Below are 18,620 nucleotides of genomic sequence, written 5' to 3' on the forward strand. Positions count from 1 at the left end.
TATCTCAAAAGTACAAGTGGTATTGGTACTCGGTATCGGTGGGTATTTAAGACCCATAGAGCCCCCGCCTGAAGTTCATCAACACAAGTGAGAAGTGTTGCAGTGTCACCTCTGTTGGACCTTGGTGTTTACTTTGCTTTTTGCCACACGATCACATTTTGGATGCAAAACTTTTATCCTCTGCCACGCCCAGACGGTGTCGTCTGATTCATTTTGGGAAGAGTTGCTGTAGACGCGCCCGTCCATTAGGTAATCACAGTGGGCAGAGCCCAACTTTAAATGGAATTAGAGAAGCTGATGTGATTGGGCTGCATTTGATGCCAGCCACTGAGCAGCCTTCAATAATGTATTCTAATCAAAGCTGTTCCCGGATATGCATAAGCGGTCACATCCTCGGCATCTCATGCACTTGACTTGTGCCATCGAGCGGTAATTTATGAAAGCAGGAGATCTTCAGGTTGCTGTTACTGCTGCGTGGATTTCTTTTTTTTTTCCCCACAACAAGTGATTCTCTAGTTTGAATTGACTTTGTCAGCGCTCGAGCACATTTGCCAATTACTTATTGTGTTGAGTAAATTATCACACATAATTATTGTGTTAATGTTTTTATGTGTTTATCCATTAGCAACACCATAGCCTATAAAAATGCTAACTGACTGTCTGAGCTGAACAACGGCAGCTTCTAGATCTCTTTATACAGCACTGTGCACAAAACAACACAAACACATTGTTCTAAATATCTACTTCAGTTAAAAGGCATGATTATTTGTGTCAGGGGTATGAGTCACACTTAACTTCAGTTTATATCTTTGACAAAAGTTATTTATTGATATTTGAAGATGCTAAGAGATGCACTGGTTTCCTCACTAAAGTGATATATATAGTGTATATATTTAGTCTCTTCATCACACCTTTCTCTACACCTTTGTTCCACCTTAATGATTGAGACCTGAGTTCCATGAAGTTGAACAAATGTAGCACTTACCGGAAGTGTTGCCTGTGATGAAGATTGACTGGAAGCCACTCATTTGTGTAGATGAGCGTGAAATCAGGGTCATGACGTTGGAACTGAAGTCAGGCTGCTCTCCACACAGTAGCATATTGAAACTGCCAATCATGTCCTGCTGGAAATTCAATTCCCTCGCTTCCTGAAAGACTGCGGAGGCCTGTAACCTGACCAGCTGGACACAAAAAGGTGAAAATGATACGTTTCCAAAATTGATCAGCAGCTGTAATTCTGACATTTGCAGAAATATAAATGTAAAGTCTGAAGTAACAGCACTCACCTCCTGCATCAAAGGAAAAGCAGACTGAGCCACATCATTGAACTGTATCATGGTGTCTGCGTTGTTCTGACCTGTCACCTAAAAGAGTTACATTAACAGCCGTTTACAAACCAATTCTGTTATTTGATATTTACTTTCTAACATACTGATATCTGAGAACAACAGAGACAAATACAAACTGCCATTCCAATTGTGAGACAAAAGTGCTTGAAAGTCTCGCCATTTGGAAGGTTCCCTTTTGGTAGTTATATCTGCAGTAAGAGGGTGTATGCCATTGTGGTAGGTATGGTGACCTGACAGGACACTGGCAAACAAACTGTGGTCCAACTAGGCATTTTAGAGTCTCAGAGATCCAGAACAATTAGAAGCTAATAGTTAAATGTGTTCCTCCAACATTGTTTTAATGCTAATGTGGACATTAGTGAAAGTGGTACAGCCCCGCTGACTATCATGCTGTGTTGTTACACAATCTTCTTTTCTGTGATGGTTTTTCAAACTTGAATTTCCCCTCAAAAGTAAACTATACAAATTGAGTTGCTGCTGACTGACTATGTCTCAAGTACATTCATTTGCGATCACTTGTGTGCAAGGCAGATGTGTAGGAGAGACTCAGTGAGAAACAAACAGGTATTCCGTTCGGTCAACTGTTGGGGTAAGGTAGGGTGGGGGGAGTATTGAAAATCAGCAGACAGAAATCAATGGACAGGAGAGATTTAAGTCTTGTTACTCTGTCACATTAGAAGGCAAATAAAGTGAGGCCAGGCACAAAACCATTAACTTCCAATTCAATTGCACTTCGTTATCAAAGATTCCAGAAGCTGTGTTTCAAGAACAAGGAACAAAAAAGCTAGAAATACGACACAACTAAACAGATTTGAACTGCATGGAAAGAATGCAACAACACGGGTCATTTGAACAGCTTTTTAGGAAATACATCAAATTGTTAACAACTCGGAGACATGACATTCAAAATCTGCTGTTTCTCTACTGTTACTTTGTGAATGTCTGTGGCCTGATCCTGAAAACAGTTGAGAATAAGTTGTGGAACTGAACGACTGAGTTATCCTCAGGTCTGTCCACCACTGATAAACCCTGACTTCTCTTCTTGTCTGTCTTTTGTGGTGTTGCTGTTGTTGTTGTTGTTGTTGTTATCACAATCATTCAGCAATGTCAACCTTTAAGTGTGATGCTGAACATGGGCTTTTTTTATTTTACTCAATCTATTTGCTTGAGGCACTGAGGAGCTTTTCTACCATATCTTTTCTAGGCTTCTTCTACTCCTGCATCTAAAATTGCCTCAGGGCTTAAATTGTTCAAATGCAACACTCTCTCTCCCCCTCTCTTTCGCTCTCTCTCCTACTAACTTTCCTGACTTATCATCTATATAGTGGATTTGTTGTCTCAACTTTTTTTCCACAAAGATAAAATGAAAAAAGAAAACATTTAACATGAATCCTGACAAGAAAACAAATTGATAGTTTTGAAAGCTAAATAGTAGACAGATAGGACACACATGTGCCCTTCAACTGAAGTGAGTATTAAATGTATTAAATATTTAATTGTCTAAAAGGGGATTTGGCCACAGTTTGAACTTATTTCACCTCAATATCTTTCATAGAGTGATTACATATAATTGTACATAAAACTTAAAAAAACATTTAATTATTATAATTATTATACTTTTCATTATTTTTCACTGCAAACAAGCCATGGACTTTGCATCATGAATCATTAATGTGAATAGCCCTAGATATTTACACCTCTGAGAAATTCTTAAAGTACTTAGTGTGACCACATACCTTTTTGTCAACTATAAAGTTTTGGAACATTTTAACAGGAGCAGAATGCTGCTAGTAAATTGTGACACTTTCTGTCACTATGACCTATAAGAACTGATTCTATGTACTCTTTTACTAAATATAAAAAACAAGTCCAAATTCAATGACAGTCAGTATTTGTAGACCTAAATGTGATTGAATGAAAAAATGACTCACAATCATTAACCCTACACAAAACTAACTGATGTCCTATGACCACCAAAAGACACTCACCCCGGACAGCACTTTCCTGACATCCAGGTTCTGCAGTAGCATTTGCTGGGTGTAAATCAGCTGCTGTTCAGTGAGCGAGCAGCTGATGTTCTGGAAGGTCTCTCTTTCAGCAGGGCTGCTGAATTGGACGTACTCGTCCAAGTTTGTCCCCTCGCACAGCACTGTCCTCAAGCCACCTGGCCTTTGAACGCCTCTCACCTGGATAAACAACAAGCAGTGTGACACTGACAAACAAGCAAACTGTGTGTGACCACTTGATATTTAATCATGTTTTGTTTGCTTCAAAGATCGAGCTCGTAAATAGCTGAGAGAATAATTAAAAGCCCATAAGTAAATGGTCATGTTGTTTTGGAAACAACAAACAACTGAGACACAAATGCTACAAGAGTAATGCCCACACACAAATAAAACATCATTTTTAACATGCAAATAGGGATAATACATAAATTATGAATCATAGTATTAATAGAACTTTTATTTTCAGGCCACAAACAATGATTTGTACAAAAATTACTTGCGGCTGTCAATCAATTCCTGCGCAGCAGGGATCTTTTAATGAGTTCACCAGCACTTTATTTTACCATCCTTGTCAATGTCAGTAAAACATAATTAGCTTCATGCAGCTCGTCCAACATTATTTGGTTCTACTAATTGGGGAACATTTTGAGACAAGGATTTTTTTCTGTTGGTTGTTTGTTTCATTGTTACATCTCTTGTGCAGGAAACTGCAAATTATTATGTCGTCCAGTGAGTGTCACAGTTGGCTTCAACGGTCATTGTTAAAACAGTGGCCAACATGTTTCTGTTATGAACATTAATAATATTAAAATAGTAATAATAATAAAGGGTGTATTTGTGTTTCAGAGTGGTTTGGTACCACACTGTTTTGTATTCATTTTGAGTGATCAGGCTTTGAAATGAAGACTTACCTGAGTGATGTTCACGGTAGCGTTCATGAGGCTGTCAACAACAGTTTCTGGCACTGACAAGTCCTCTTTCAGGTACGTGGAAAAGGTTTCATCCTGTCTCAAAATGCTCCTCAGGGTGACTGGTTGAACTTAAACATAGATGTGTAGAGTCATTATATTTAAAGAGCTGCATGTTTCAGATACAACATTCACTGAGCCCTGATAAATAAGGGCAAGAAATACTTCAATAAGTGTTGAAATACTGGATATAAGGCATTCAGATTTGACCTTGACTAATACTACTAGTGCTGTACATTATTTACTTTCAGATTTACCCTTCTGATACAAAAACATATAGTTAAGGATTTCTCTGAAGTTATTTTGCTATAGGTTCAGATCTCCATGGTGCAAAAAGTAATCCAATACTACAGTAGTACTACTCTGAAGGACAATTACCATAAAATAACTTCTTTCATTGATTTCATAGATTTCTGTGAGGAATACTTTTTCCTCTGTAGAAATGGCTTAACTTTAACATAAATGTATGCACATTACATAAAAAGGAAAACTGTTTTTCTACTTTCTACTTTAAACTTTCGAGATGTTGTTTTATGTAGGTTTTGACTAAATATAATTTCTTTTAATGTAAACCTAAAGTCAAAGAGCTCTAGTTACATGAATGAGACTTTTGTAAGAGGACACGACTGGACTGTTAACCATCTATGTCTGAAAACATTTCATTAAGCCACTGAGTCACTGCCTTCATTTAATCTGATAATTCACTTTGCATTGTTTATACTCAGATAGTCAGTTCACTGTGGTAATAAGGGATAGAACTGACTTCATTATGAGGAATTTGTTGGAATAAATGCCAATTCATTAAAATCTTAAATTTAATATCCTTCTAGCAAAAACCTATGTCTCCTTCTGGTCAAAGATGACGCCCCTCATCCACCAGGAGGGCAGCATCAGAGCCACTTAATGTTAGGTCATGAGAAGAACAAGCTTGAAGCTCCACTTGAACACTGCTGCCTCTCTGATTGAAGTGACAACCTGAGACTTATAATCAACCCTTGGTTTAGAAAAAAAAAATCAAAAGAGGACAACACAATCACCTTTGCCACCCTGGTTGTTCTACAGCACTCAATTCCCCTCATTCTTCCGTCTGACCTTCTGTGCTCTTGCCTTGGATGCCGAGTTCCATTAATTATGACCAGCCTCAGATCTTTGATGGATTTAATCTTGTATATTACAAGCCGACGACCCCAAAAATGCAAATGCACACCTCCGCCTCCCCCTGCCTTTTTGCAAATTAGGTGCTGCATGAAAATCTGAATATCATCAGGCTAAATGATCCTAATGCAAAGCAGCAAGTTACCAAGACAAACGATCTGTCAGTCTGCACGGGAAATAGCATCGTAAATAAGTGTGCGTTGTTGTTTTTTTTTTGTTTTTGTTTTTTTTTTAGTATAAAGGGGACTAACAAATCCTGCAACTTGTCAAAGGGATACTTTCCTTGATAGAAAATACTTAACGGCCATCACGGAGGGAGATCGACTTTGAGTAATTCACACTAACAATCACAATCACTGAGCAGCATTTTCACTTACGATTAATATCAGTGGAGAAAAATCCACTGTGTGTGCACCCTGCTGCTCTTGACCAATTACTGTGATTGTACATGGGTTACCATTTAACAAGCCGTTCATTTTTTGTGCCACAGGTCAATACAAAAAAAGACTGTAATGTATATTCAGTTATTCTTACCATTAATGGAATTAAACTGGAGCAGCATCGAGTTCCACCCTTCCACAGCGTCCGCCAACGTCTGTGCTTTACTGACAACAGACCTGTTCTGCAGGAGGGCCTGAAGCTCCAGCAACACTCTGGAAATTCTGTGAACCCGAAGCAGACGGAGACCTCCTGATAACTAAGACGTGTGGGATATTTAATGCTGCCCAAAAGTAAAAAGAAAGAATGTCACAACACATACATGGAGTTATTGAAGTTGTTGACTTGTCCTGGTGTCTCCCCCGGTGTCGAGTAGTTCCAGCAGGGATTCTGGATGTTGCACATCATACCCTGAATCCAGGGAAGCACGCCAGCCGATGGCATTGCTTTATTCGGGTAATGACCTAATGGAATAGAAGAATACTTACTCATCTGCTCTGTGTGCCTTTTAAAAATAGACCTCGTAACAAATGATAGTGTTTTTATGTGTCCCCGCTTTAAATATTCATGTCCTCAATATTTTGAATATATAGTGCGACGATGACTTATTCACATTAGAGCCTGTAAAAACGCACTCTGTTCTGCATATTTAAAAGGCTGAGAGTAAAACAATAATAACAGTGCTACTGACTTACATTGGCCTTTATGAATTGGCTGGATGGTGGAGCGCACCGCCATCAGAATGAAGAAGAGGACCAGAGGCCATATCACCTCAACCACCAGTCGGACCTGTGAATAAATTAATTGTTTTGACAGTAGGTTAATTTAGAACAACGTGGATATAAATTTTAAGGATATATTATGAGACTGCAGCTCATCCTCCCTTGACATTCCTTTCCTTTTTTGCATCCCTTGTCACTTTACTCCAAACCCCTGCCACCAAATTATAATATAACAAATCTTACAGTAAATCTTGCAACCAATTTTGTCCCTGATGTTAAAATTTCTCCAAACTGCGGATACCGTCGACCTACTAAAATCACCAACCAATGAAGACAATGACACAATACAACTGGTTGTGGTGAGAAGCTGTGACGTAGTGAGAGGCACTGGATTGGTACTGGTTTAGGAGCACATACATATGTCAGACTCAAGGCCTGTGGGCCCAATCAGGTCTGCAATGTCATTTTGTGTAACAATATTTTATTCTGTTGGATGTGACTGTTTTGAATTTCTTTTTTTTTTTCATTGAGGAAAAAAGTTGTTGCAGCCACACTGAATGTATGCTGAATTCAAGTCCCCGGAGTTAATTAGTCTGACACCCCCGTTTCAGAGTATGTGTACGAGTATTTGAATCAAGTGCATCCTTACAATAAAGGCTATTTGTCTATACAATTACAGTGTAGACCCAGCCACACTGTATACTGAAATAACAGTGGATAGGTTGTTTACACAGTTGTAGATGGCAGTGCAGGCATGTCGCAAATGTTGCCTTGAGTGAACAGTGAGTTACACAGAGGCAAATTGTACAGAATTACAGTAAGTTTCAAGGAAACCACAAGTACTTTCTAATACAGTCCCATAATTCCACTGAGTATGCCTTTCACAGAGAATTCTCTGCTGAAAGGGTGAATTATCATAATGTATTCCAAAGAAAAAGGCACAGATAGGAAACACAGAGATCGCGGCGACTTCCTCAGTGTCTGGCTCCCCGGGCGTTTGCCATGAAACACCAGCTTCTTTGTGAATAGATTATCTCCTCCTATGAAATTATGTGACATACTGGACCATAAAATCGGTTTCATGCCTGTTATAAAAACCTTAAAATGCTTGGTGAGGCATTCATATAATTGGTCATTAACCTCCAGCAGCATGTCAGAAGCACCATTGTCCCTGCTAACTCCCACTGCTTTTGCCGAAAAACCAATATGTCATGTTGACATTGGCCAGATATCCCACATTCTTAACACAAAACCACTACTGTCCTTGGACATCATTTAAAAAGAAAATCAAGTTCATAATTCTCCCTTAAAAAGGATTCCAAACTCTTTTTTTTTCTGCTGGTGAATAAAATTAACCAGGGGAACTTTTTCCAATAACAGATTGCAAACTTGCTAACGGCCTAAACTTATGACGGGGAAGTTTGGAATTTACTGAAAGACGATACTGTAGAACTTTTTTTCTTCCTCTTTCTCGCCTTGGTGAAGATGTCTTCTGTACTGCTGCAGCCACAGAATCACTGCTGTGTTTTGGTCCCTGACAAAACAAGTGGGTGTACGTGACGCCATCATCAGTGCAAGGGGAATATCAGAGAACACCAGGGCTGCTCTCTGTCACGTCAGGTACATGGGCCTGAAAGGTTTAACAGCATCAATGTTTAACTTGTACTTGAGTACACATGTGACCTTGGCCGATGGTGTGACATCAGAGGCAGAGATGACGCATAAGAACGAGGTTAACAACTGTGAATAGGGGAAATGTAAATACTAAAGTAGTAAATCACTCATCACATTTTACATTTATTAATATTACAGTACGAACACTACCCTCTGTCTTTTTTATTGTGGTCCTAGTTTGATAAACTAGGTTTACTAGTAAAGAACAACTGGAAAGCTGCCTTTAGGGAAAAAAACTAAGAACTGTTGGTCCAGTAAAAAGTCACACGTTTTCTTTGTGTTAGGCAGGAAAGGTACATTGACCAGGACAATTAAAGTGGAGGTGGGAGAACTGTATTCTATGACTATTTAATCAACAATGTCTTTTTCTGCCTTTGACTTTACAGTATCTGTAGAGGAAAGTAATCTAAAAGAAAACAACAAAAACATATTCTAAGTGCATGCAAAGTTGAGTTTGAATTACAAGTGAATAAATAGTGTTTCTGTTAAATAATGTTGCAACAACATTGCATAAAGACGATGTATAGCAACCACTGTATGACTGTATAATTTCCTAATCTTAAATGAAGTGTTCATTGCTTCTACAAATACACAACTTTTACAGGTAAACACATTATCTTTTAGTTATTATTTACCTTTAGCTAAAAAAAGCTTTACTGTACTGTAACTGTAACTGTATAGGAAAATTATTTTCTCAAACCAATTCACAAAAATTATTGCAACATTTTTATCCCTGATAGCCAGGACGTTCTGCTTTGGAATTTTTGGACCAACTGTAGTTAATCAATAATCCTGTATAAAAATGCATATTTTTTAAGTGATTGTGTTTTAATTTAGGCTGTTCCTTGACAAAATTTTAAATCTTCTCACAATAGTTGTGTGTTAAAATGTTGAACGTAGCAAACAGTTATATTTTAGTCACTGCAAATTCATAACACATAGGCAATAAGAAACCAAACCTTTAGATTTTAGATCCTACACTGAGGGCAACTTCATTCTAAGGTTAAAAAAATGGCCTACCTTGGAAATCACAAAGTAATAGATTACAAAACAAAAGTTGACATGAGACCAGTAGTTGAGATGCTGTTACCTTCATTATGCGTTGAAATGTATGATTTGGTGGATAAAAGTAAAATGAACATTGTTTAATTCCTCACTTTAGTGAATTGTAATCAAATGTAGTCTTAACAGAGTCCTTCTTTGTCACTTTGTAAGAAGAGACAACACAAGTGTATGACCTTCAAACAAAGCTCTCAGGTTTCTTAACTCCCATTCTGTTTCTATTAAACCAAAGACTGGCTTCATTAGAAGTAAAACACTGCCAGTGTGACAAAATGCGCAGGAGATACATTTACAAAAATTGCAGTTGACACTTTGAATTGGTTTGGCATTAAGGTGGGATTGTTCTTGTTCTCTGGAGAGAGCGTTAAAGGCCACTCACCTCTATAGGCGACCATTTCTATAATAAATCCCACCCATTACTATTTCCCTCCCATGAATAAGATGGCTGTCCTTGATAGCACAAACCTGGGAGCATATTCTCATTTTACTTCAATTCCTGACCAATTTAAACAAATAAGGGTTGATTTTTCTTCTTTTTTTGTCCAAGGCGGTTGGTGTGCACAAGTGTACCTTCTGTCTCTTCCGCAGACTGAAGTTCTTCCACAGGAGCAGAGTGAATTGCGTCCAGAGACCCATTACGGCTTATCCTGGCAACAGCTTGCCAAAGTGTCACTATGGCAACTGGCCCACTTATTAAAACCCTGGAGGAAATAAAAGGTAGAGTTTGGTTTTAATACAGAGCAGCAATGCATCTTTGGGGGAGTGCCACTAATCACTTGTGCCCCCAGGCCTTCGGGGGCTTGTGGCGCAGCACCTGTTCTAAGAATTATTAACACCTACACCCAGGACAGGGCTGTGTGTCGGCATGAGGAGGTCACATCATTTGGACAGACGATTTTCTTATAGCTGCTATCAGCTTAATTCAAAGGAATGATGAATATATATATATATATATATATATATATATATAGATAGATAGATAGATATATAGATATATATAGATAGATAGATAGATATAGATAGATAGATATCTATATATATATATAAAAAACAGTCTCTCTTCAACAGGACCAAATTCCAGTCAATAGCCTGATCCCTCAGGTACCATCCATCATTCCTACGTGAACAGTCAATAGCTTTGAATCTAATTATGTAAAAGGTTAACAATTTCTAAATTAACACCGATAACTGTTAATAAATGGGTCTAATCAACCATTATAACAGTTAAAAAACACATTTAAATAAAATAGTTCTGTACATTCCTTGTACAGTCTGATATTGACAAAAACATTTTAAAATAATACAATAACTATAATAATAATAATAATAATAATAAATAAATTTAAAAAAAAATTGAGTGATTTCTAAGAGTACAAACATTTGTTACTAAATAGCCTTGGTGAGATAAAGGCCCAGTAGTGGCTCACGTGCACTTCCTGGTCTCACCTCATGTAGGGCAATGACACTCTGTGGACCCTGATAACGGAGCACATGAGGGAGGTGGGGAGATGATATTTACAACAACGTGTTGGGTTTTAATGCTCCATTTCCTCTTCCTTAACAGCAAGGACTACAGTTTTGTTGATGTCCTATTTACTGTCTATGGAAACCGGGGGAATCCTTACTTTCCTAACAAACTGCATCAACTGGTGGCCAGCCCACAGAACCGTCTCATCCTGTGACTGGACTCCAACATAAACATCAAATAATGTTAGACAAAAATTCTATTTTCCAGCCCCCAAGGTGTCCTTCCAGAAACATTCTGGCAATCCAACAAACATAGTTGGACAGCCATGGAATAGAGAATTAAAAAGAAACCAAATCATTACGTGGTATTGGTATTATATTCAGATTAAGTAAATTCTTATTAATTCCCAAGTCCAGTATTACTCTTCAGTAATAATAGTTTCAAAACTAAATTGGTTTTCCTGAATTTTCACACATTTTTCTTAAGTGCAAAAAGCAACTTACCATTCTTTCTTCAGCCTTTAGTCTGTGAAATATTTTTATACCTTCTGCAACGAAGAGAGTTATGGAACTACCAAAACACTCAGAGGCCGGCTCCTTGTCAAAGACGCCTACTGTATGCATGAATACGCAGCTCCATTAGGTGCTTCTATAATTGAAACGTTGGCTCAGAACTGCTTTCAAGCCACATCTTTTGGAACATGTTATGTGAAAGGACAACCCTGTCCCATCTTCACTTCACATCAAGCATAAAGGATAAACAAGCCTCCTATAAATACGCTCCATCCGTATGTCAGAAAAGATTAAAAGATTTTGTATGTTTCTGTGAAATACGGAGTTGTATTCTTGACTTATGGTCTGGAATTCCACATATAAAGAAAATACAAGTGGGGGTAGGATTTTGATTTGCATCGCAGATGCAATCTAACAAAAGACAATAAAGACGGTTCTCAAGTGAACCAAAACCAAAGAGTGTGAAGATCATCTTTTTAATTCACGACTTGGGGCGCAGTGAAAAACTGAAACACGTTTTCTTTTTTTTGTCACATTTTGGGACTTCTTTTTTCCTCCAAGGTTGTCAACATGAGACGCTGTCATCAGCTCTTCGTGGCATCATTAGTTCCAAAGAAAGGGGCATAACGGGTAGAAAAGCAAGATTGCAGCAATACAACAAATGAAGGCAAACTATTGAGAGGATATAAGTGCTGATGCATGCCTGGCATTTGGCGAGTAGGAACACCAGAGTGTGTTATTTCTGCCCCAAGGATGACAGATAGCGTAAACAGATATTTGTCATACAGCATGGGAGCAGAGGACGGCAGAGAAAGACTGAAACATCAGTTACCAGGGCCCTGCTGTGGCTCCATGAAGGGTGTATTGGTCCCTCTGCTCCTCAACTTATAGACATTTCTTTTCTTTTTCTGTTAACCATGACCTATGACTCTTGTTCAAATATTTAGACAGAACCTCAAGTTATATGACATACAATACTATTAGGGTACTATTAGGACTAAAAATAGACATATTTACATTAACAAAGGTAGAAAATGAATGAATGTCATTCTGCCCATAACAAAAATACACATATTGTATTGTATAAAACATTTTAATAGGAATATTTTCACAAACTAATAAAGGCATTAAATTCAAATCCAAGTCCAAATCATTGCTGAAAAAATATACATATCAATTTCTCCTCAGTTGTCGCTTTTAATTTTAATTCACAATACAATAGAATTTTGCAATGTCATGCTGGAGGCCATCGGCCTCTGACACACAAATTACACAGGTATGGCTGTTATAAACTGGTTTATTGCTGTTACTGTGATGTAACTGTGTTTGGCAACAGTGGGATATGATGTATCACATGTTTTATTCCCCTGTGCAACAGTTGCCCTTGGGTATGTGCAAATATGAGGAGAGACTTACACAACTGACTACTGATTAAGTACTCTAGTTAAAACAAATATTGTCATGCCTTACTGTGTATTTGCTATATTTGGAGGATGAGAAAATGCTGTGCAAAAAAATTGTAAATATTAGTCAAATTTCTCAACTTTTCTAAATTACCCATTGGACAGCTTCCTTCCCTAGATATAGATAGACTGTTTAGAAGAAATGGACAGAGCTTTCTGGCCGCACACTAGGTTGTTATAGGAAGCCCGGGGAGAAAATAGAAAACTTTAGAAACAAAGCACTGAACACTCTAAAGTCTTAATCGCTATTTCCAGGAACATTTTTACTTCTCTTACCTCTTCTTTTTTTATATATATATATATACAGTCAAAGTCAGTAAGAGTCGGTAAAAGAATGAAAGCAAAAGAACCTTTTAACAGGAGCCTCGTTCCAAGCAACGACACAGTGCAACCAGACTCCTGACCCAGTTATCAATTACATTAGTAACAGACACTGCACTGGTCACTCTAACGTGGATTTCCAGGTCAGGATTTACAGCTTCAATTGAAGCAAATTGGATTTCAGCTTTACATGATTTCATATTAGGCCCTGAAGTAGCATTTATCTTTATATTGAGACCCTATAGTTGTAAATAGTACAGTCTAATCTGATTTACATCCCATCATATGTTATAATCAGGTCAACATAAGCAAAAGATCCTGTGCAGATCATTATTTTATAAACAGAAAATATAATATTAATTTTATACAAAAAATAAAACAGTCATGGAATTGATATCTGCTATTAGGAGCAGATAAATGTCGGCAGTGATGTCTGATGCTTCACTTTTGTTCCATACTTTCTAAACATTTTTATTTAGAGAAGTTGTAATGCCGCTGGTAAAACCGTTTTACTACCGTCTTGTTTAAAAGTTTTAAGCACAGTACATTTACAAAAACATAGGGTTGGGAATTTCACCAGTAAATGTGAACATCTGGACTTGAACAACGCCCAGAAGCTGTTTTTTACAGCCTATCCAAAAGCTGACATTCATTTGAGACAATAGCCTAAATCAGACACCACAAATTTAAATGACTACATCTTGGCATTCATAGAGATTGACTTAAAAAATAAAAATAAATTCTAGAATTGTATTTATTTTCATTCCCTTGTTAGTGCTATAATAAAAAAGAGGAACCTAGCTAATTACTCTAAAGAAAAGTGATATTTTTACACTTTGGTTACTTTTTCCTGTCAATCACTCCAGGGTCTAACTGTACGTTCATTAGAGACACTGGGTGAACAATGATTAAAAAATGATTAACACTGTATGGACCTAGCCGACAACTAACATATGCCATTCAAAAAGCATTAATTTTTGACATGCAGTATGTACAGTACCTGGTACAAAGGTTGACTGTATGTCAGGCTAGCTTAGCTTTTATAGCCCCTCTGTGTAAATCATTAGCATCATGTCAGATTGCTCAGAAACCTCAGCCTAGGCAAAAGTTCACTGTCCTTTCGGATCTGAATAAGGAAGGACATAATATTCTTTTGTAAATCATAAGTTTGCCTATTTGATCTACCACAAAAAAAAAAAACCAGAGACAAGCAACAACAGGAGAAGAAAAATCAGCATCACAGATTGATAAACAACACAAGTCCTGTTAGAGAAAAAGTGTAAAAACATAACGTACCTTCAAGCTTTTTGGTTCTGGCTCATCCTCACATTTCCAAAGGCCTTACACTTGGAACTCCTGTAATCCAACGACTCATGGGGGAAGAGAAAAAAGCACCGTCTTCTTAAAGCATGTTGTCGCCTTCACAAGCTTGGCTCCAACCCTCTGTCGCTGTCACCTCCAACCTGAAGTCATAAAGTATGTAAATGAACTGTGCTGAGCCTGTGGTGGCAACTGTAGCCACACTAGTGCTGCAGCGTGGGGAGCACACAGGTGGTGTACATAACACAGTGTTACGGTGAGCCCTGCAGCACCGCCGCATATGTCTCCTTCTTGTACTTCTGTCTGACTCACCTGGAGAGGCGCAGAGGGTAAACAGGAGTGCAAGCCCTACAATGGAAAGGCCTTGTTTTTACATTTATCTGCTGCGTAAGCTTGCCCCGCTGAAGTAAACGTTGGAATACAAACACCTGTTGACTTAAGCACAAATTATTTTCATGAGCTCATTAGTGGCTTTCTTTCCATTTAGTGTGTGTGTGTGTGTGTGTGTGTATATATATATATATATATATATATATACTTTTTTTGACTGCCGCTGTATGGATCACATGAGGAACAGGTAGTCAACAGTAAGTGTAGTGGCCATGAGGGTTTATGGCAGCCATATAATTTGGTAACAAGGGGCTAAGAGTTTATTGTGCTGGGTGATAAAGAATAATATCAGGTGGGAGGATATAATCATGCAGATGAGTCGGGTGTTGGTTGATGGAGGATGTAGACAGGAAATAAACAAGGAGGGATCGGAATAAATAGTATTTAACTATCATTAGGAAGAACAGCAGCCACAACAAAGGGAGCTACTCCTGATTAAACTTCACTTTTAGGAACAGTCTGGCTGCTAGAAATCAGCTCCTAAACGCATCATACTTTCATATCATGTTAGGTCAAATACTCAGAAAGCAGATACATTCTCTCCAATGTGATTCATTCATGAGTTGCTGGTTCATTCTATCCTTGCAGGTTAGTTACACACTCACACTCACTCCTACTAAGAGAGCTTAGGTGAAGCCCCCACTGCCCAAAAGTAATTGCTTCGACTAATAAAGTGCTGCTGCTTGAAGGTGCCAATGTGGTGGAATACATCTGCTGCTCCCAAGTCATCTAACCTTGTATTAGTCCAACCGCAGTAATGAAAAATAAGACGCACTTTAGCAACAGCGCTTCCTTGTTATTGAGTTTCAGGATACCTTTAGGAGAAAAGATGATAATGGGAACTTCAACCTGAGGAGATGATACATGCCAAGGGCCAAAAACTGAAGGGGAGGATTAGTGTCACGCTAGCAAAAAGGAGGTTTGGACAGAAACTAGAAATTCACTGCAGTAACTGGAGTCTGTTATTTTAACAGGACTGGAACTGCGGGGCGTATTAAATTAATTAAAAGTTTTTAAGTGAACTGCAGATACATGGGCTCAACCAGATGTCAAACTATTCAAACAGAGGGCTACGTCGTCATAATGATTGTCCTGGAAGGGCCAGTTATTACTAACAGTCTTTAAAAATGACATGTTGACAATATTTTTTATATCTGTACTTGATCACTCTTAGAGCTGTAACAATTCATCATGAATCAGTTAAATGTTAATACAATTTGTGACCGGTTGAAATTAAAAATCTATTTGTACATTAAGGCATATGGAGTTGGCTGCTTTATCTCAAAGTCAGTGTTCACACCATGAGACTAAACACTAGCACACACTAGTAGGCGGCAGTATGCACCTCAAAACATTAGTTGTGACCAGATTAGGCCACATCATGTCCCTAAGTGACATTCAGGTATTATAAACAGGACGTGGGAAGAGCTTTTATATTCTTTTGTTGTTTAATATAGTGACAGTAAGGGAGGTAAACGAGACCTGACCAGTTTGACTTTTAATAAGAGGTGATAAATGGTGATGTGCAGTGTTTCTGTAAAGAAATGTACGCAAGTTATTTAAGATGACAATGACAGTTGATGAGGTACACATAACAAACATGATTCCAATTCATCCAATTTGGAGTTGTATAACTGAATTAAAGGTTAAAACTTGGAGCAAATAACAAATATTATTTTACTATAATAATCACAATAAAAATCTAAAAAGAAAACTTACAAATAAGTTAATGTTTTGTCACAGTTGGGACAAAAGGCCACACATTTTATGAAGCATGAAAACTGATTAGTTATTAAGTAACTGAGAACATAGTTGACAGAGACCGAATTTAACAAATGCCAATGGCAGCACACTGTCCTGCAGGGGGTGCAGATTTTAAATATAGTACAACTCATTATTATTGACACAACACATAGCTTTCTTCATAAAATAACATATTTATAATTAGTTCAATACCACAACTAGAACTATCTTGCAGTTGTCTCACAGGCCACATACTGTATAATGACTTGATGTCATTATGACACATGCCTTTGGTTAGCACCCTTGTGCTAGACAAGCCTACTTTCTTTGTTCTACATATTACACACAGACATTAGTCGGACGACTAATTCCCTAGTTAGCAGCAGTTAGCCTCCATGTGGTAGTCTGTGTCGGCTGCAAAGACTCACACTGGAAATGTCCTTATTGTGAGATGAAGATGGGGCTCGATTATTAGTAGTCTTCAGAGTCAAATGGACTGATGATCAGTCAACTACATCGCTGCCGTCCATCTACGGCGGGACACACCTAGGAGCCCAATCCTCTCCATTCATCTCTTGTCTTTGTTTGCCTTGAAGAAAAATTACAATAACAATTGCTGTTTGTGAGGAAATGTTTTCTGTATCTGATGTTGTATATGGTCTAACAAAGTGGCCACAAAGACCAGAACTGCTCTTTCTGAACTGACCCACACATGTAAAGTGATGCATCTGTCAGAGCTGCCGTTCAAACACTTTGTACCATATTGCTCTCATCATTGCTTAGACTAGCTGTAGTGCTAAACAGTTCACAGGCTGACTCTGGTTGCTTTGATTTTGTGTGAGTTAATGCCTGCAATAGCAGCAGGACGAGGCCAGAATGTGTGCTTACATCCCAGGCCTTTAAAAAAAAAAACATCAGAGGGATGATCACAGATGGAAAATATCAACAGTAAACATCACAGACTGCTTGCCGAGAGTTCGACAGATGAGGGAGACGAGCCAGATAGAATACCGTGGAGATCTCCTGGAGAGTCTGTGCCCCAACACAATCTGGAGTCCCTCTCTCTGCTTCCTCTCTCTAGGTTGATGAAATAGGGAGTGAACACATAGGTGCTTGTTAACCAAGTTTGGCCAGACAGCCTAGACAGCTGACGAACACTGGACAGAGAAGAACATTTGACAGCCCAACAGGGTCACAGCAAACACCTTTGTCCTTAGATTTGGTGTTATGTCTTTCTCTCAGCTCTGGAAAGTTTTCCAAATATTAAAAAGAAAAAAAAAAGTTGAGGGAAACAAATAACAGGCTCCTTTCGACAGATGCTGTTGCCCACCGCTTCTTCCCAACTCTCGGCCACGGGTGCAATGGTATTTGTTTTGACTTCAGCCCACACAGGCTATGCAGAGACACAGGAACAGTCTTCACTGTAGGGTTTTTTAAAACTTGTGTAGTTAATTTTATGATATTGCCGTAACATGGGATGCAGTCAAATGACGACGTGTGAAAAAACAACACCTTAAAGTGGACATATGGGCGTCCATTATGTTCAGGCAGGACAGTATTTTTAAAGTGATATTTGTGATGTACTTGTTTCTCTGAGATTAAAATGTTTTATCTGTGAACTGTTTAGTACTACAGCTACTCTTAGTGAGACAATAGGGTACAAAGTCATGTGTCCAGCAAGGATTTGCACAGTGTTTGAACGGTAGCTTCGACAGATGAATTACTTTACATGTGTGGGTCAGTTCAGAAAGAGCAGCTCTGGTCTTTGTGGCCACTTTCTTACAGAGTTCTTCAACTCAAATTACACAAGGTCTGGTTAAGACCAATGAGGGTCAACACACAAACTTTGAAACAAAATTTGAAATGTAGATTGAGTATTTATAAAAAAATATATATATAAATTATTCAGATAACTTTTGTAAAATGATTAGACAGACAGAAAAAACTTTATTAATACCAAATCCATGCAACATAAAAAAATATTAAAAAATATATACAAAATACTTTCTGCCTTTTGACATTTCCTTAT

The 18,620-nt window shown here is 38.1% G+C and overlaps 1 protein-coding gene across 8 annotated transcripts in view; it reads right to left on the reverse strand.

The window, feature by feature from the left end:
* The window catches only part of LOC103390832 (ATP-binding cassette sub-family A member 1), a 154,402-nt gene that overhangs the window by 116,066 nt on the left and 19,716 nt on the right, over positions 1-18,620 (reverse strand). For 3 of the 8 annotated variants that reach the window (XM_025054845.1, XM_025054751.1, XM_025054916.1), the window contains exons 3-12: positions 17,020-17,180; positions 14,435-14,893; positions 9,945-10,075; positions 6,612-6,705; positions 6,239-6,380; positions 6,013-6,140; positions 4,267-4,394; positions 3,338-3,535; positions 1,287-1,364; positions 986-1,181 (exon numbers count right to left, since the gene is read on the reverse strand). In XM_025054845.1, coding sequence (XP_024910613.1) covers positions 986-1,181; positions 1,287-1,364; positions 3,338-3,535; positions 4,267-4,394; positions 6,013-6,140; positions 6,239-6,380; positions 6,612-6,705; positions 9,945-10,010 — 1,030 coding nt within the window. In that variant the 5' untranslated portion in view covers positions 10,011-10,075; positions 14,435-14,893; positions 17,020-17,180. The remainder of the gene's footprint in view (positions 1-985; positions 1,182-1,286; positions 1,365-3,337; positions 3,536-4,266; positions 4,395-6,012; positions 6,141-6,238; positions 6,381-6,611; positions 6,706-9,944; positions 10,076-14,434; positions 14,894-17,019; positions 17,181-18,620) is intronic. The other 5 variants (XM_008326873.3, XM_025054819.1, XM_025054790.1 and 2 more) reach the window with 5 other exon arrangements.

This window comes from Cynoglossus semilaevis, chromosome 1 (assembly GCF_000523025.1).
Source record: "Cynoglossus semilaevis isolate Cse_v1.0 chromosome 1, Cse_v1.0, whole genome shotgun sequence".
Classification (NCBI taxonomy): domain Eukaryota; kingdom Metazoa; phylum Chordata; class Actinopteri; order Pleuronectiformes; family Cynoglossidae; genus Cynoglossus; species Cynoglossus semilaevis.